Source organism: Haliaeetus albicilla, chromosome 4, assembly GCF_947461875.1.
Source record: "Haliaeetus albicilla chromosome 4, bHalAlb1.1, whole genome shotgun sequence".
Lineage (NCBI taxonomy): Eukaryota > Metazoa > Chordata > Aves > Accipitriformes > Accipitridae > Haliaeetus > Haliaeetus albicilla.
In genome coordinates this window covers 36,917,932-36,938,310 of record NC_091486.1, presented here as the reverse complement: position 1 = coordinate 36,938,310, position 20,379 = coordinate 36,917,932, and the positions used below count along the sequence as shown (strand labels likewise).

At 36.7% G+C, this 20,379-nt stretch overlaps 1 protein-coding gene across 4 annotated transcripts in view; it reads right to left on the bottom strand.

The window, feature by feature from the left end:
- TFPI (tissue factor pathway inhibitor) overlaps positions 1–20,379 on the bottom strand; it is a 66,217-nt gene that overhangs the window by 29,648 nt on the left and 16,190 nt on the right. For 2 of the 4 annotated variants that reach the window (XM_069781925.1, XM_069781929.1), the window contains exons 1-2: positions 6,591–6,615; positions 113–232 (exon numbers count right to left, since the gene is read on the bottom strand). In XM_069781925.1, coding sequence (XP_069638026.1) covers positions 113–232; positions 6,591–6,600 — 130 coding nt within the window. In that variant the 5' untranslated portion in view covers positions 6,601–6,615. Of the gene's footprint in view, positions 1–112; positions 233–6,590; positions 6,616–12,683; positions 12,925–20,379 lie in introns of those variants that run through there. The other 2 variants (XM_069781926.1, XM_069781927.1) reach the window with 2 other exon arrangements.

Below are 20,379 nucleotides of genomic sequence, written 5' to 3'. Positions count from 1 at the left end.
CAAAAGTTTCCCAGAAAAATTCTCAAGTACAGAATTACATCTACAGTGCATTTTAACATAGTGGGTTTTGTTGTTTGAGATAGATTTATGTGTCATTTTTGCAACCTCTTACCCAGAATATCCTCCTCATCGCTGTCATGTAAGTCAGTAGTTGCATGTCCAGTGATACAGACGAACAGCAAGATAAAGGTTAAAGGTAAGGAACACCCCTTCTTTCTTCCTTTCATCTTTCCTGTATAACATATAAATGACAATACACACTTAAACCAAACTCCTTGAGTGCTCTGCAAAAGTCATTAACAGGGTAGTGCGTAGCCATATGGGTACATATACAAACTGGGAGCTTTGGAAACAACATGAGCTGTGTTAGTATAACTATATTGCAAGCACAATGAAAAACAAGACAAGATTTATAGATGTGCTCAGTTGACTGCAAGTCTCCTATCCCACCTCCAGTACAGATCAGAGGCATTGCTATTACTTTGATTTTATTTTAAGCCACAGTTGAAATCACCTCCCAGAACACATAATGATATAAAATGTAACACTTTGTACTTTTCATGTCCTGATCAGTTTTACACAATGTATAGTTGGCTGGGATGTCCAGTCCTTCCAGATAAGTTTTACTCTGTCTGCAGACCCTGGATTCATTGCCACAAACATAGGATTCTATTTTTAACAAATATTTCACCAATTTATAGTTACCAAGTTCCTGGACTTTTGCATAATTTGCATTTCACAGGAGTCAGTAAACTTTTTGCAACATGAACGTCAATGTTTTAAGAAGTATTTTGTGTCTTGTAGATCCCTCTAATATTGAAAACCTCACTTAAGTGCAGATCTATTATTTTTCACATAGGATCAGTGAAACCATAGTCATTCACACAAAGAAACCACTTGTATTCCATGGCAGCTGGCATGTTCAAGTTTCCAAAGATGAGGTTATGCATGCACATATGACAGTACCTCTGGAAAACTTTTCCTTTAACTTTTTTAGAAATACATATTTTCCAACTAACTAAAAGTTCCTTAAGGGTCTCTGAATTCTAATCAGAGAAAAGGCTCAATATCTCCTTTAGCTACCAAGAGATAGATTCCCTAAGATATCATCCTTTCTTAAAGTATGATACTAAACTTTGGCTAAGTTCATGAATATTAACTTAATAGAAATTAAAGGTCAAAAGACTAGGAAGTTCCTAGTCTTCAGATGCTGTTTTGCCTTTAGTGTTTTTGTTTACCTGCCTGTGAAGACAGCATGTCTGCATCACGTAAAACAGTGAGGGCAGGAAGGGCTATGGGAGTAGATGAGATGACCTGTCACTGTGCTTGGGATACAGCTTTATAGCAGGAAGGCTAAAGAGATGATGCTGAAGTGGCAGGTGACATAAATAGAAGTAATCTTTAACAGATTAAACTTTTCTGAGTGACATATCTTTGTCTATGAAGTTAGAAGTAAATCATACCTATGGTATCTAAGAAAACATTAGCAAGCAACAATGTCTCAGAAAAGTAAAATCCTCACAGAGATTAACCAATTTGACACAGCCACTCTGTGCCAGAGCCAGAAGGTGCAGTTATATCTCCAACACCAAATCAGAGCCAGAATTTTCATTTCTTTCTTGACAGCTTATCAATTTTTCCCTCCTGCATACTCAGTGTTTTCCTAACTTGCAGCATAAGTAGTAAAAAAGAAATGTGTTCTTAAAAATAAGTCTTGGTGAAATTACAGACCAGACCATGAATAGCACTAATTATTTGGATAATTTTTTAAATTCACCATTCCCTTTAGAAGGCTTCAGTATGTATTTTAGTGAAAAACAGAGATTTTTTTTTTTCTTTTTTTTTTGTAAAGGAACAGAATTTTGGGATCAAAGGAATTTCTATTTTAGCCAGAAAATATGACAGCGTTAACTTTTTCATCATAATGCTTTCCTGCTAAAATAAAGAATGCATTTGCCTTTCATTCATTCTAATCTTAATTTCCACACCGACAAATAAAATCCTTTGTCCTCGTAAAGTTGGCAAAATGTTTGGCAAAAAAATTCAGATCTCATTTTGCCCTATTAGTCATTTTTTTTTAAACAAACTTTCCTCAAAGACTGTTTTTTACCTCTATGAACAAATTCAGAAATTTCTGCTTTCTACTAGAGACATAATAGCTACTCTTGGAATAGAAACCAACTTGTTACAAATTCTGAAACATTATGTAAACTGAGAAAATGTGCAAGAGCTACAATCGCTCATTTTCAGGTATTTTTCAAAGAAATAGAAGTAGTGTCCTTCATGTTTCCAACTAGAATTCCAGTTTTACATTCCTATATTATTTTACATGTTAAAACTTAATCTAATAAGATATTATTTTTACCCTTTCCCTAGTGACAAATTACTAGTGATCTGTTTGCTCCATTCAGAGTGAATAATCCATAAATAATTTTTCCCCACCCTCTTTACTGGAGGAATTACTTATGGGCCTCTTAGCTGACCACAGGATATCCCTACAGTATTGCTAAAACACATGGGGAAAAAAAAAAACAAAACCATGGCACTGTGCTATGGATTTATCAGTTATCAGTCCACTCTAACATGCCAGACTTTTAGACCTAATTACATTCATTAACACTACTGTCTACATTTACTTGTGTACCCCATCTGCTCTCATTTGCCTTAATTTTTTGTCAGTCTGTTTGGAAGTCTCTTGTTTATATGTGATAATTATATGCTAGTTAATTATTTCAATTTTCTAATGCCATCCTTTTCCCAGCTGTTGTCCCGATGTCATCTCACCACTGAGTTTTTAAAATATTACATCATTAGAGGAAAGGAAGAGTCTTTACTGAAATGCTCATTGCTACCCACGGAATACTTTTGAGTTACAGCACCCAACATTAGCATTAGTGTACTCTCTCTTTGGGATATTCTCAGCATTTTGTGTCATTATTCAGGTAATTTTCAGTTTTCCAATCAATCAGAGAACAGATACTCCCTCTCCATCTTTTTCTGAGTACAGTACATATTATAAGTTTGAAAGCAAAGTAACTGTTGCAGACCAAGGGCAATGGCCAACCTTGACATTACTGTCAGTTTCAGGAAGTTTGCCCTGAATTTGATCAGCTTCTGTGAAAGTGGATGAAGTTTAATGCCAGAAGATCCACAGAAATAGATCTCTTTATACACTACCTGGCAAAAATAGTGTCTTACACTTCAGATGCTAGAAATAAATCACATATGTAATAAGCAAACCTTTTAACATATCAAAATAATATCATGCAAAACACAAATCCAAAATAAACCAAGAAAACATCTTTAAAAGGAATTCTGTTGACTACATTTCTGCACAAAGTAATAGAGGTAACAAAGTTTCTGTTTAGCTTTCATAGCCCATTCTATGATTTCCAGAAACAGACTACCTCTTACAATGCATTTGGCCTAATATCAGATTTTCCTCCATGCAAAGCTGTGTGGTACATGGCCTTGGAAGAATTTTACTTTTTTTATCCAAAGGTTAGTGAAACAGCTACAGCAAATCTTTTTATTCAGCCCTCATAAAAAGTCCAGTCACGCTTTAAAGGAGGAAGAAAACACTGTACAAGGTAACTGGAAGTTGTCCAAGATTGTCTTTACAATTTGAGAGACAAATGAGTTATGATGTTAGTTTGACATTAACTACAATTAAAATAAATCCACAACTAACAAAAATGGTATGGGGAGAAATATTAAATAAAAAAATTCAAACTGCACAAGAATAAGTACTTAGCATTGTAATGTACCTAAGAGTGGTGATAGTTTGATATCATCTAGGCTGAATAAAAGCAGAAATATCATCAAATATTCAGATTTGATACTTAGTAATAACTTCCACACTACGCCTGGCTCCTGTGAGCTCATGGGAACAAAAAAATTACAAAATGTACTTTCAATTTTAGTTTTTTAAATGACATGGGAAAGGGGAATTTTCTAAGCACATTGTTTTCCTTAGAAGTTTTAATTTGTAATCATTGGCAGAGTTGTGACCCTTCATAAAGGAACCCGCAAGTTATCCACAACCTCAGTTGCCCATGGATTAATTCCAAGTTTGCCCCTGGGCTCTCATTTTCTATATTTGAGTTTTTTCAAACATGATGGCAAAACTCTCACTAGTTCAGGAAAATTCTATTTGAATTTGTTTTCAATCACTCAAGTTGAGGCCTTGGTTCCTTCTTCCAGGAATCTGCAGAGTATGGATTTAGATTGCAAAATATAGTAATCCATTTTTACTGAATCATCCAATATTCCCAAAAGCTTGTTTCCAAGTAGAAGAAAAATATAGGAAACAATCAGCCAGAAATGGAAATACTCAATAAGTTTCTCTTTTTCATTTGAAAATAGAATTCCGTATATCACGAGCTACCGTATATAATTGTCACTGTGTGATTATGAAGATAAATTAGTGCATTTGTACAGAGAACAAAAATTTTACCCGGGTACAGTATTTCTATTCTTCCACTCAACTCCTACATTTCCCTTAAAAGAGTATCTTGTCAAAAGTAGGTCTTCCTGATGCTTGGGCAATTTCCCAAGAGGAAAAATTTAGGCTGTATAACTGCATGTCTGTCTTATTGCAAAGTCTACTGACCAAAGACAATCTCCTTTATCATCTTGTTAACCTTCGCCCAAGGTCACACATTCCCAGAACATTGTGTCGGGTATGGGTGGAGGTGGGTTGAAGGGGGTGAAGGTTTTAGTACTGAATTGCTTAAATCCTTCTGTAGTTTAATTATTTCTTATAATTCCTAAAGGAAAAGTGAATCCAAGATCAAAGTGAACTTGGCACTGCTTTTTCAATTAAAAACCCCAAACCCTCTAGAAAAGTCCAAGATTTCTGATTTAATGTTCAGCTGTCCAGTAACAGAACTTTAAAGCTGTAAGCCTCTTATGATACTGATTTTATTTCCTTTTTTTAATGCACTGTTTATTTTTTACTGTATTTATATGGAAAGCACAATTCTAATTTAGGAGAGCCAGGAATCAGTCCAGCATTAATACTGGCTTTTCTCTACATCAAAGTGTCTTTAATGCAAATTCCAAGAATTCCTAAGACATTTCCTTAGGAACTGCACTCTACTGCTCCCAAACTACCTACCTTTCGAGTCAGACATTTTTATATCTATAACAGACAACATCTAAGTTACTTGACAAAGGAGATCAAAGGTTGTCCTGGTTTCAGCTGGGATGTAGTTAACTGTCTTCCTAGTAGCTGGTACAGTGCTATGCTTTGAGTTCAGTATGTGAAGAATGTTGATAACACTGATGTTTTCAGTTGTTGCTAAGTAGTGTTTAGACTTGAGTCAAGGATTTTTCAGCTTCTCGTGCCCAGCCAGGGCACCTGACCCAAACTGGCCAACAGTGTATTCCATACCATGTGACATCCCATCTAGTTTAGGAACTGGGAAGTGGGGGGCAGGGATTCGCCGCTCGGGGACTGGCTGGGTGTTGGTCGGCGGGTGGTGAGCAATTGCCCTGAGCATCATTTGTACATTCCAATCCTTTTATTACTACTGTTGTCATTTTATTAGTGTTATCATTATCATTATTAGTTTCTTCTTTTCTGTTCTATTCAATCGTTCTTATCTCAACCCAGGAGTTTTACTTCTTTTCCTGATTTTCTCCCCCATCCCACTGGATGGGGGGGGAGTGAGTGAGCGGCTGCGTGGTGCTTAGTTGCTGGCTGGGGTTAAATCACGACAAAGGTCTATGGGTAATAACTGGCACTAATTTATTTACTGGTTTAACTAAATGCCTTAATTTGTGAATAACGCCATTAGCTTCCCTCAAGCTGGAATATAGGTAGACAAAGCAGACCACAAGCAATCAAGGAAGTTCCCTGTAACAGATCCTTATTACCTGGTCTTATAACTAGACATTTTTTATCTTGCCACCTAAACACAGAAATACAAGAAAGCTCTCAAGACTTTTTTTTTTGCTGAAGACAGACAAGTATAAAACTCTGTGTGTTCTCCATGCAGTTTGCAGCCTTTGGACCCAGATCTTTTATATGTGTGTGTATATAGATAGATATGCATGTTTGGTTGTTTTGTTGTTGTTTGTTTTTGTTTTTTTTTTTACTTAGCAGTCTCTTCAACACCAATTTCTATAATTACCAGAATGTTTAGAGGCAAACATTTCTTCGCACGGTATTTATCTCTAGCTAGCTAACGGAAAAAGCAAAATAAAAGCTAGCATTTCCAGTAGTAGCCAAAACCAGACAGCTTTAGAAAATGGCATAAAGTGGCATTGTAATGACTATAAAAGTGACTCATTCACACTGACAGCCCAGGAAATGGAAGCACACATACAAAAAACCACCCCCAAAACAGCAAAGGATATCAGCAAATAGAGGAATGAATAGCAGGAGATAGGATGTGCATAGTCAGAGGTTGAATTTAGCACAGCCTAAAATTAAAGATATAAAGGTCTAATTAGTCAGGATTATAGCACCTCTGATGTAAAAGCAGACCTTTTTCAGTTCACTATACTTCAGAGGCATTATATTTGCCCTATGATATCTTGTACTACCTACTAGACTTGTATGACAGAGATTTAATTAGACATACCTGTAAGCATTGTCTCCCAGCTGGCAGTCAGTGAGTTCCCTTAAAAAGTATTTTACTACATGTGCTATTTTGCAGCTGTTTGAAGGATCATGTTTTCTCATTTACTCTGGAGTAAGTATGAAGAATGAAGTAAATATGAATTCTGTCAGCACTGCTCTGATGTAAACTGAACAAAGAATGATGATACATGCCCTAGCTTTCTAAGTCCCAGAGTCAGTGCTGGTCTGTCATTCAAACCTGCTTCCACTAGAGCAAAGTCTTACAGTGTCATGGTAACTTAATAAAAAGGGAGGCAGTCTACTGTGGGTCATCAGCACATAAACATTACTGATTGAAAGCATGAGCTATTGGAATTCCCCCCCTCAACTTATCTCCCTCCTGTGCCCTACAGTAGCAGGCCTAATAGTGTCTATCAGTTCTGAGACCAGAGACTCCATCAGATTCCTCCCAGAACTTCAAAATTCCTTCTTGTTATGATAGAGAGTTTTGGTTGGTTACCTACCTTTCATCATTTAACACAAATGTTGACTTGCTGCTGCACTATTCCAGTCTCTTAAATTCCCAAGTGAAAACTGGGAAGTGAAAATTGGCAAGTGAAAATTTAGAAAAGCACAGGTCTTCATTCGCTTTTATGCTGAAAAGTTGTATGACCTGATGTCACTGTTTCAGATTTAATCTCCCACTTTAGTTCTGTTTTTATTAAGGTTGTAAATGCTGCTTTGCTAACACAACCGATGAATGAATTTAAAAGAAAACCTTGCTATGTTTTGAAATTGAAACAAAAAAACCCTTTCACTTGTGCTTTAAAACTGTTTTCCCTTTTCCAACTTAGCTCCAGGACCTATTTATTCCCTTCTACTAGTCAGCTCACACCTGGCACCAGGTTCTTTTGCCATCCTGTCTCCGCTCAATTTCTCTCATGACACAGCTCCAGACCCTTATTTCCTCCTCCATTGAGTTATCCTTCTTACCTGGCTCAATTGGGGCCCCACATCCCTGATATCCATCACCCAACAGCCGGGAACTGGATATATTCTGGGAGGCAGAGTGATGGTGAGAGTATGTCTTGGCAACAGTAGCTGGCGAGTAATTTTCCTAACTCCCTGATCATGCAGTGCAGACCACCTGATGCAACAGTCCAAGTGAATTATAAACTCTGAAATTAAGAGTGGGTTTTTTTAAAATAGCTGCACTTTTCACAGGAACACTGGATTTGCCTACATCAAATCATATAACTACTAGTGATACCTTTATGGAGAATGACTAATTATTTTGTAGCTACTTCTACTAGCCATAAGGGAAAAAAATAACCCAAAATAAAACACATGGCATGAGATCCAACATTATGAGCTTATCATAAAGGACATACTGAGAACATTATTTAAATTTCAGTTTCCACCTTATAGAAGACTGATTCAAACAGAAATAAAGAAATAAGCCAGTTATTTATTTAGATGTGGCAGCTGCATCTATCCAACATGCCACACCCCAACCTGAGGTAAATCTCTACTCCATGTATACAGCCTGTTTTCATTGTGACATAGCTTTCAACAGGGAAAGGAAATATTCTTTTGCTCCCACCAAAACATTTTTTTTAAATGTGGACTAAAGCAAATTACGAGTTTACATAATTTCATAAATCATAAAAAGCAAAACATCAAACCCACCGCACTCAAACCTGCAGTACTTGGGCACAAACTGCCTGTTTCTAGCAAAAATATACATCATATAATCCTATTTTCAAAGAGAAAATGCCTTCAGCATCCTAATAGCTATTCTCAGAGCACAAAACCCACTAACAAAACAGACAAGCAGCAATACTAGTTAAGGTTTTCGGAACACAGCATAGCAGTCCCACATGAGCATTATAAAGCCTCTAGCCTGTTTTTTTTTCTAGCAGTTTGGACTGGAAAAGTATAGTGTATGTTTTCAAATCTCAGGTGTACTTATTGATAAATAGTCATGTATTTAGAGGTCAGTTAACTTACCACAGCCTTCTTTTCTAATGGAGATGGTCATTTCAGTGTTGTATATTTGTTATCAACCCAGTTGTGTGTAATTTCACATTGTACACACTAGAGAAACACAACTACTCAATTTCACTAAAGTGAAGCTGTCAATTACTGAAAATGTAACAGGCAGGCACAGGAGGAAACTACTTGCCACGCTGATGCCTCTCCTGACTGATTTTGACTATGCCTATTAACCTCTTGCAACCTCATCATCACACAGATCACATTTTGCACACATACCAAAGATCAAAATACAAGTTTCTTCACTTTGTCAAGCAAGTCTAGCTCCCCCTGTCTATATTCCCAGCTGGAGACACCACCATATATTGTTACTGCAATGGATGCACAAGCTTTGGATCATCACACAGCTCAGAAACACTGTAATTGCCATCAGTGGGAATACCCCCAGATTCAGACTGCCTCAGATTATCACCCTGCAATTACTTAAAACCAACATAAAATAACACTGTCATAGAAAAGAAAGGGTCGTATTCCCTTCATCTCCCACCACAGTGTAGATCGTGCTGCTTATTCTGGTGGCAGGGCCAGTTTCTGTGGACCTACAGCATTCATCAGATGAGTCTCAGAGCACAGTAAACTTCAGCCTCATCTTTCTACACTACCTTTTCTGTGACTGTTGAAAGCATAAATAACTGTCCAGAACCTCATTATGTTAGAGACTGTATGAATATAGAGGAGAAAGACTGCTTCTTCTTTGGCATATTCTCAGCCAAAGTAGAAAATGTTTACAGCAAATGCTAATACCCTTCTGCAGATATTTCTGTGTTCATAAAAACTGCACCAGCTAAGTATTTCCTTCATACAGTAGTTGTATTTCTCATTTACTTGCTGCAATTGCTATTTTCAATATAATTGTTTTAAAATCAGTTCTCTTGGAATACTCTATTTTCTGGAAGAAGATTGAACTTTCTTGTGTCCAGATCATATCCTGGTCAACATGTTCAAATGCCTAGTTCTATTTTTTTCAGTAAACAGTAAATCAGGTGAACCAATTAACTTCAGAGGTATACTTAGTTATGAATGGCACACATCAGGGAAGATGGCAATAATACTAAAGATGGAAAATGAACAGCCGTATTAACAGCAACAGGAAATAATTAAGGAAACTGAACAAAGGAGTTGTGAGAGAAAATTAAAAGGACTAAAAATAAGTCTATTTTGCTGTGAAATAACTATCAGAGGAAAGGAATTATACAATTCCCCATATGGTTTTGCTTCATTCTGCCCCCAGGGGCACTCTGTCCCTGTTGTGAAGTAAAAACAGTTTCATAAGAGAAACACACAGAAGTAGGCAATTTGTCTCTGTTTTTTAAGACCGTTCTCCTTGGTTTCACTGTGAAGAAGAGCTTTAGATACGAAGATCCCATCAGCTTCTCCTATTTCTTAGAGAGAAAATATGACTGTTGAGAATGTAGCCCAAACAAAGAGCAATAGTAAGTACTGGAATTAGACAGATTTTAAACAGTTTGCTCCAGAATTGTGTATATAAGAGTCATGTAATTTTTGAGGCTATTAAGCGCTACTGATGGTCTATTTTTAGGTTTTAAAATTTCTTTTCTTGTTCCTATACACATGCTCTGATTCCCTCTGCCAGGCATTTTCAGAACATATTGAATGCACACCAACAAAATCATGATAGTTTGAAAGCACGTCAAGCAGCTACCACTTTATTTTAAAATGCAGAAGAGAGTTATTGGCAGAATCACCTTCTTAAAGTAAATGTAGATGCTAAAGCAGCTTCCCAGAATGTGAAAGATGGTGCCAATGTCTCTTTTTTTCCAGAGAAGATTTAATAGTCATGTTTCCAGAAACTACCTTAATCCCATTGATATATCCATGAGAGCAATCTGTGTTCTCTGCCCTAAAAGTAATTCAAGATCCACAGAGTCAGACGAACAGCATAAAGGATATCAGTGCCTCTGTACTGCATAACAGACAATCTGAGTGCTAGTATCTGCTCCTGTTTATGCACTTAACTTGGAAGGGTTATTGGAGAAACATGTAAACAGTCCTTGAAGCTAGATCTGGAATTCCGTAGCTCTCCTTCTATAACTGTGGGTCTGGTCTAGCTAGAGGTGAGATTTCAAACTCACTAAAGGCTCTGGACATGTTCTCTGAAAGCCTGTTAGGAAGCTTGTTACTTTACACCTTTGCTTGGTTTCCTAGACACACTATATCTCGGACCACTTTTCTCCCAATCTCTTAACATTTCCTCTCTGACAGAAACTCTGCCTCCTTTTTGTACACTGTCCCTCGTTGCCCTTCAGATCTGACACTAAACCCTAAAATAGAAACCAACAATTTATAAGTTTTTACCATTAGACTTTCAAATTTAACTCTCTGGTGAGATTAAGGATAAATTCAATGTCATTAATTGTTCTATCTGTCCTGAGCCAAGAAGATCATAAAAGTTTAACTTACAGTCGTTCTGCATTTAGAATATTAGCTAGATGAGTAACAATTCAGTTTTCATTAGCAATATTAGTAAACATGGGCACTGCACTAAGAGGCTAAATGCCTTTTAAAGGTCACATAACTACACCAGACAGTTGAAATGCATTACATCTCCAGATTACAAACTATGCAATGCACAATGTAATGATAAACATAAAGATTACTGAAAGTCAATTTAAAGTACACTTGGAGATTCTCCAGCATAAAAGTTAGAAAAATTTCAAAGAAATGGTTTTATCAAGCAATTACCCACATGACTACTTTTTAATGAACCGTTTCACGTGGGACGTATTTGGCAGGAGAAAAGGCTGGAGCAGAACGCATTTTAATCATCTTTACCTCCTCAACATTGCCCCATGTGCATTACACACCAAGTAAACTTGATTACAATCTCAAGTTCATCTTAAACAATAATTCAGATAAATTTAGTGTGGCTATAGATACTTGCTGCCTTCACAATCACAAACTCTCTCCTAGTAGAATTAAATAATGAGCAGATTATAAAGGGTAAAGGCTGACATTCTTCCCAAGTAGGTGCCTAGCAATTCCTACAGCATGCCTTTGCTGTTTGTATCTATACTGACAGCTGAACTTCCTGTCTTTGCGTCTGTCCATAAGACATTCAGGAAGGAAGCTTTATATCTTTACATGTTTTCCATGAAGTACTTTGATGACTAATTTCTAGAGTACTGAGTCACATTGACATTTCACATACTCCCCCCCCATCCAAATTGTTATTGTTCTCCCTACTCCACTTTTCCCATTGTTACATGCCTTCTCCTCATTTAAACAGTATTTAGATTTTCTAAAACATAGTTAGCTAAAATTTATATTTTTTTTTTAAATACAGGCTAGTATCACTGTTTTTCATTTACACAGTTACTAAAAATGAAGTTTATGTCAATTCAATTTCAAGTAATATATTACAAAAATCACGAATAATATTCTGGGTTTTCGAGGGCTGGGAGTGGTGTGTGTTTGTTACATTGGCACCACTGTAGGCCTCATTCACTACACTCCTCATTGCTCAAGGGTTTTTAGTTTTTTGAGAATTTCAATATACATTGTGAGTGAAATTGGCTTATAGTAGCATCAGCTTAATTTGATTCTCCTAAAATGTCCTCGTACTTCTCAAAATATTAATTGCTTCAAATGTTACATGCCTTAGAAAGATTTGAAATAGCCTGGCAGACCACTCTACCTGAATCAAGCCTGCCTTGGAGCTACTGTAGTGGGGAAATTGCTTTAAAAAACAAGAGCTTTTTTCCAAACTCCAGCTATTGATCAAAATTAACATATTCACCTTTAGGATGGTTTTCTTTCAAAGAACTGTCTTGGAGCTCAAAATACCTTAGTCTGAGATTCTGACAACTAAAGATTAGTTGTATTAGTAATCATAAAAGTATATTCATTGTCCTACTGTTTTAAATTTACAGAGAAGAAGTCTCCCTTTTTGCAGCACTCATCGCTGGACTTTGAATCTAAACATCTTACTACTGCATCTACCACATTCTAAAGAAAGCATACCACTAGACACTCCTTTCTACCAGCTAAAGAAAAAAAAAATCTCTCATGTAAAACTGAAAGTCTGTTGTAAAGTACTCACCCAACTCCTAGCTACAGTTGTTGAAGAAAGAAAGAATTCCTGAATATGATCCTCCCCTACTAATTCACGTTGAAGGGGTGTGGTGTAAAACTACAAAGGCAGGATTGCAACCTGATCTTCCTAGAGCAGGCTCCCGCTGGTGGATTAATCAGTTAATCCTTGTTCTCGCTTTTTGTAGAGCACATGCGTTCACTCTGGGTAGAATTCAGAGATCTGCAGCAGCTGCAGGGACACTTCCTGTCTGAAGTTTTCTGATCTCCCTGCAGTTTAGAGCAACTGTTTTCTAAACAGCCCTAGCTCAAATTAAACACACTTTTAAAGAATGACACAGTCTGTATGATATTCTATTCATTATACCTTGCAGGCTTTGATACAGCTCCTGAGGATGCCATATTAATTGGCTATTTAAGAAAGATACGTTGTGGTTTACTGTTGGGTTTTGTTTGTCTGTTTGTTTTTAAATAAAGCCATGCTATTCACTCTAGATCCAGGCTGCATTCATCACAGTATCTGGAGCTGTACTACAAAAGCTATTCTGCCTTCAGCTAGAACATACCATCTATTTACAAATCATGCTATTATATACTAAAATTAAAGTTAAGCATCATTAAGAGTACCATGGCTGAATACAGGGACGGGGACTCTAGGTATAAGACTGAGACCTTATAACTTGTGGATGTAGAGACAGTTGACCAGGATCTTAGTCCTGGACACACAGGATGAGAATTTCCCAGATAAGGAATTAAACAGCAACAGAGGCAGAAGTAACAGCTGAAGAACAGTAAACTTAACACAGTTAGTAGCTGTAACTAATTGCAATTATTTCTGGGCAAAGACAAACAGGTGAGTTAAATCACTTTCACTGAAGATTTACATTCATCTGCTCATCACCATCCTGAAACAAATTGGAAGTTTCTCATAGTCAGTTAACAGGTTAACTATCTCTTAACACAAACCAAAGTGCTCCTGGCAGCTAGAAGCACTCACAAAGGGGCAGTTTAAATGCTGGGGGTGGGGTTCTACCATACAGTTACTAATTACCAACTTCTAGCTCAGATAAAGCAAGGAGCAACCCAGCTCAGGAGAAGTCAGTTAAATGAAAATGGTCAGCCTGTCATCTGTATGACACCAAGCCTCTGAAAAACAAATTTTGGGGGCCCATGTGTTAAGAATTAGTATCTATCAGTGCTATCCATAAATCTCTTCAAGGGTCACAAGTAAGACAGCCCAAAACAGATATACAAAAATAACACCACGATTTAAAGAAATCTCAGTCTGTAGAGTTCCAAAAAATGACATAATTCCTCATTTTGCTTTTCTTAGAATGCATCTATGTGGATGAACAGAGAGTTTCAAACTTGCTCCACTCTACAGGTCATTCACAGATGACCTGCTTTATTTTTAGTCATACCAGATGCCGAATGATCTGAATTTATTAGTCCATGCAAATATATTCTGCATCTAGGGACTCAACTTGGTCAAAACTTCAATTGGGCTTTTTTTTGGATTTAATAAGAAATATGTATTTTTTTAAATGAACATGCAAAAAAGAATTTTCAAAGTTTGTGTCATAATGTGTTAGCATAATTCCTTTTTTTCTCACAAGATCTCACTCAAATCACTCAGATTTGGTGTGCAAAATAATAAAGTAATTCTGAAAGAAATAGTCCACACAGACATTAAAAAAAAAGAAAATGCTAGACTTTTAAAAGACATTTTTCTTCTTATGGTCAAATAGGTTGAGAATCACATATAAAGAAAAGTACTGTGGGGAATTTATAAGAGAATGAAACCCCTTGTTTTGATTAAAAGTTAGATTAAGAAATCTTTGGTAAATAATAAACCAGGACAAGAGTAAAAATAACACCATGTGCATGAAAAACACATGTCCAAAAGAAAAATTCAAAGGAAACAGTATTTCATTTTAAGATGAGTATTTTTGCTTTCTATTCTGTTAATGTCTCTCCAGTTCCCACATGCAGTCCTCCTAATTTAGTTATCAGGAGGGTCTCTGGACTGCTTTGCATTATACCTATAACATAAAAGGCTTCAGCTGAAACTGGAATCAAACCGTGAAGATGGAAACAAAACTGTTTTGAACCTTTAGTGGGATCAAAGAATTCCATTCAGCTATGTCCTGGCCCAGGCAATCAGACTAACCTCTGGCTTGCCCTGAAACCCGCTGATATCTTAAGACAGTTGTCAATAGTTAAAGGTCCACAGTGAAAAAAGTCCCTACAATTCTAAAAAAATATTTTTTGTTGCTTTTTAGAAGCGTCTTTCAAGTTAAGCAAGATGAAATTTGTGAGCTCTAAAACTAGTCACTGAAAAGCATTTTTCTAAGGTCGTACAGGAGTCTAGAAACCTCTCAAAAAGTAAAACTTGCAAATCGCAAAACTCACCAACCTAGCTTCTCCTTAAGACATCACCTAACTGTGGTTATTTTTATTAAGCTTTGTTGCTGTTCTGAAAAACCCAAGAATCCTTACTTAGGGAATTTCTAACCTTTGAGTATGTGGCATTATCATTATGTTCTCTTTTCATGTTTATTTGTCACATATGCTATATGAATCAATTGCCAATACAAAGATTACAATTTGGAAGATCGCCGTTTCACATGACTTCTGAGGTCAACCCACACAGTCAAGCTCTGGCCAGTTATGTAGTAGTAGGAACTGTACACATTATTGAATCAGCGTGAGAAAAGACCATTTATAGCACGTATATCAGCAGGCTAGCTACCAAATTCTGCTTGTTTTTCATAGATTGCACTGGCATGCAGAAGGGCCAGTACAAGCTTAATATTCCAGCCCCCTTTACAAGCTGCTTTCTGCTGTTTTGAAATGACTCATGATTGACAGTCAAAGGCAAGTCCAGAGACCATTTACATGATCTTTCTTCTGTAGCTCAGGAATTACAACCCCAGAACATCACAGATTGGAGAGGGGCAGAAGAGGCCCAGAAGAAAGGTCTGAAGGTCAGTAGACAAGACCAGTACCACTGAATGCATTCCAGATCATTCATATCACCGAGAACTTCCGTAAAGAAATTTGACACGAGCACAGTTTATACTGCATTTCTGTCAAAATAAAATCGACTTACAGCTCCATTTTTCATGACCTCTATACCTCATTATGTATCAGTAAGCACATATATACACAAGTACAACTGAAGTAAACTAAAACAGAGAAGCCATAAAAAAATGCCTTGTACAAATTCTTGCAATACTCAAAGGTACTTTGGCTCTGGAGAGTTCAAAGCTGAGATGATTACATTTTAGCCATCTGACAGTGCACAGAATTGTTACCCACAAATAATAATAATATACCCACATGGAATAATTAAAAAAAAAAAAAAAACAAACCAAAATGGGGGAAGCTTTATGCAAGAGGTCAGCATCACTACAAGCCTGATGAACGAACAGACACTGCTTGAAAAGGCACACTGGCTGCCATCTGACCACAGGAAAAATCCTTCAACTCCATGTTCTCAACTTGTAGCTCTTACTGTGGAGCTCCTTCTGGTGATTCATAGCTCCACTTTTTCCAACAGCAAAAACAGGAGAGAACATGCCATCCCAGAATACCCCCTATCTTGGAGCTCTGTCTTGACTACTGGTCTGCAGAAGGTAGGTGAGGATAACAACCCTAATGGTAGAAGTTTCAGGATTTGAAAAATGCTTACAACCCACAGGTCAAAAATGACCGACTCTTTCTTGAGTCACACCAGTGACTTCAGGTCAGATACTCCACCCTCCTCTCTCCATCATCTGCCATGGTACTACCACAGCCTATGTTTCCACCACAGTGTGGCAAGCTATTACTGGTTTTACACTGGGAGTATTGTTAGTGCCAGCAAGACATCAGGAAAATGGAAGACAAGGGCTAATAACTAACCTAATAGTTTCAGAGGACTGGGGCAGAATCACTGTCCCCTGGAATGTTTGTCATCAGTTTGGGTTGGTGGTCATGCTGAGACTGAAAGGGATGGAGGAAGAGACAGTGAACTTTAAATTCTCCTATACTGTGCATCTTTGTTTGTACAAAGTGGATGGGCTTTAGCAGAATACGTTATACTTAAACATAGTGCTAAATGCACAGTGTTCAGAAATGAAGATGATGCACAAGTGTCCAATCTTGTTATTGTTTTACTATACCAGAGCAGAGATAAAGCAGCACAAAACTATATGAAGTTTTGTGTGTGCATATATTATATATATAAAAATGTATATTATTTTTTGAGCTCTATCGTCCCTGAAGCAGGATTTACTACATACCACAGTTGGAAAAACACATAAGCATTTGCTTACACAAGCTGTTCTTCAGGTCATAACACAATTGCCTTTCTCAGTGAGGGTGTGACACTTTAACATAGATGTTTGTGATGTTTTGTTGCCCCCTAGTGATGCCATTTCATTTTTCCACTGCTTAGTTCTTCAAGAATTTCCAGAGGCAAGAGCTTCCTGTCTCCTGCTATCAACAAAATAAATCATAACAATACTTCCACATGGTGCTTGAATTAAATGAAAAAGCATGAGTATTTCTGAAACCTCATAAGGAATCAGATAGCAAGCTTACAGGAAAAATACCACCAGCATAGTTGGCTTGCCTCAGTGAGCTTAAAGTCAGAGCTAAGATGTAGCAGTCACTGTCACCACATAGGGTAAAAGCTCCCAAAGGCCTTTTCCTCAGCACAGACACTAATCTTCTCACACATTAAGTACAAGGTTGTTACTCTTGCAGAATTTATGAAAGCAATGAAAGTTGCTGTTTCCCATATACAATGGCATACCACTACAAACACTTACAGGAGGGGACAGCCAGCTACCTATCACACCCCATGTTTGCACTATTAGTAGTCAGTTTTGTAGTTAAGTGTTACATTATCTTAAAGTTAGCTGATCTTTTTGAGGCCACTGAAGTAGATGCCTGCTTTTCCAGCTGAGGTCACCTACATGGTGATAACATTCAACTTCAAAACCCCCATCAGGTTCTAAAAGAGGAACTTAAGTTCCTTTTAATAAGAGTTTTGCAAATGGCTCTAATACTGTTTTATATCTGTAGTATTATTTTTATTACGGTCTTTATAGCATTTAGTATTTAAAACCCACCTAAATATACATGAGAGGAAGTGAAAGTGAAGGATCTTCTCCAGTGAAAGGAAGATCAGAACCCAGAAGCTGGCCCTTGAAAACCTGTCTCTATAATACAGTCCTCACTTCCACCTTATTGTTCTTCTTTCCTGCAACTTCCTGTTCTTATATAAAACCATGGCTACCTCAAGTGTTTTCTAAAGACTGAATTAGAATGAATAGAGAGCGTGACTGTTGTTGCTGATTGCAGAATATTGAAATAGTACAATGAGGAAACTCTAAAAACACAGGCTTTGTTTCTATCTTCACTTCAAAGGTAGTAATACCTTTAAGGAATACAGTAAGGCATAATGTTACTGAAGTTGACTGATGGAAATGTAGGAACATTTTTAAATGGGAGGAAATCTTCAAGTTTCTCAGGATTTGCACCCAAATTTATTTTATCACAGATGTCTTGTGGTTTTCTGCTTTGAAAGTCAAACATTTAGCAAGGCTAACAAGGGTAAATTGGGTAAGTGGATTATCCTAACTTGATTTTTTTAGGGGTGAGAAGAAGAAAGGAAGGAAGTGATGGATGAGAGGAAACAAATTATTAGATCAATATCTTACTGGTTGAAAAGGTTCCCCAACTGAACTACCCAACCTGTTTGACAAGAAGCAAGGAATACATTCAGCACCTGCCTTTCTGATTTCCAAGCCCAGTTATCTTATGTTGAGCAACTGGTTCTCTTGAAATTAAACTTCTGTTTTGCCTAGTAAAAGTACACTGGTTCTGCAGTCAGCTGATGCTGCTGTGTTTGCCCCTGGAAAAAGTTTGTATTCTTAAGTTATCCTTCCATCAAAACCAGGACTAAAAAAAAAAATAAGTCCTCCTTTTATTTTATTTTTTTAAGCTGAACACTGTTTATCTTCTATCCTGTAGAAATCCAGTATTGGAATACTAGTAGAAAATAACATTACTTTGTGGATACCATATTAAGAGGGGTTAAATACACAGTATTTTTAGTAATATGAAAACTGCTTAAAACAAGCAGAGAGAAGCAATGCAACTGTGACTAAGGCTTAAATTTTTCTTCTTTTCCTGGTACCATTAGTCAAATCATTGCCTCTTGCCTAAGGACAAATGTGACAAACTTTCACATTTCTTATTTTGAGCTGGGTAGTTGTTTCCTTTCCAATTCTTTTAATCAGTTTTTCTATGCATTTCTTTTTGCTTTTGAGCTTATGTAACTCATATACTTATTTCTTCATTCATCTGTTTCTTAACAGTAAAAAAGTGAGCAACTTGGAGCATGCTTTGAAGTTGAAATACTAAAGAATTAGTTCCTATCACTACCTTTTTGAAAAGCCCAGAAATAAGCTACTTGTGTAGTACGATTACAATAATCGGAAAGTACAGAATGTATCATGTAATATTTTGAATAATGTGGAGATTTCAAGACCCTGTTCCAATCAAAAACCTTTTGGATAACTGAGAAAGTAGGGGGTCAGGTCAGTACCAGATGCTACTCATTTTTAGAGCCAGAAGCTATATGAGGTTTGAATTTCATTACAAAGCTCACACTGACTTCAGCCAAAACAGAATAAGGGACTTCTTACCTTAAAGGGCAGTAAGCATTTTGTCAGCTTCCCTACACAAGGAAGGTTTCTTAATTCTATTTGGTCTTTTTATTTCATTAATTTGATAAAAATTGAAAGATTTTTCCATCATACAGCTGCATTTAGTTCTGAGCTAGATCATATCTAAAGCAAAATATAATACAAGTGTTACCTACTGAATTCTGTTGTTATTGTTAAATAATAAAAAAGGGTATGAAATGCTGCATAGTCTTGTTAAACAAATTGCCTCACTGGACAAGGCACTTGGTTTAAAATAATTTATTCCTCATATGGCTCAGCAAATGTCTTATTCTGAAACAGATATGGATTAAACAAACATTTTATAATTTTTCTAGATTACCTATTTATCATGTTTTGCATTCTCACACAGTGTATGTTTATTCTCTCAATGAGTCCAGTGCTTCACTAAGGATCTTCGTAAATAAGCCTCCCTTTCCATTCATGTCCTTTAGCATTAATTCCAAAGGCGGATCGAGTCTAGAAATAACTGGCTTAGTCACTGGATGTCACTGTTGCAGCACTAAGAGCTTAGGTATTTTAACAAAACAGGATGCAAGTATACTTGTATGTATTTTATTCCTTCATTATTATTAAAGGGTTGCATTCCTGCTCAGGTTGAAATCAGTGTGAGTTTTATTACAGGTTTGAGTATTTGGAAGTGTGAAGCCTGAGGATAATTCAGGCTTTCAGGGGAGACTATTCTACCAGTGGGGTTTCACTTAAGTTTTAAAACTCTGTTTCTATTTTAACTTAAAGATGTGCCTTTTCTTAGTTCGTTGTTTCTGCTGCTCTGATAAGTGTTTTATTTCTGAATATGTTTTAATATATATGCAGTGTACATAATTCTGGTACTACATATACACACACATATATACATACCAGTACCAGAATTATATACATATTAATGTATATGTATGCACATACAGCATCAACATAATATTTCTAAAAACATTCCAAAACTATTTTCTTGGTAGATTCATATAA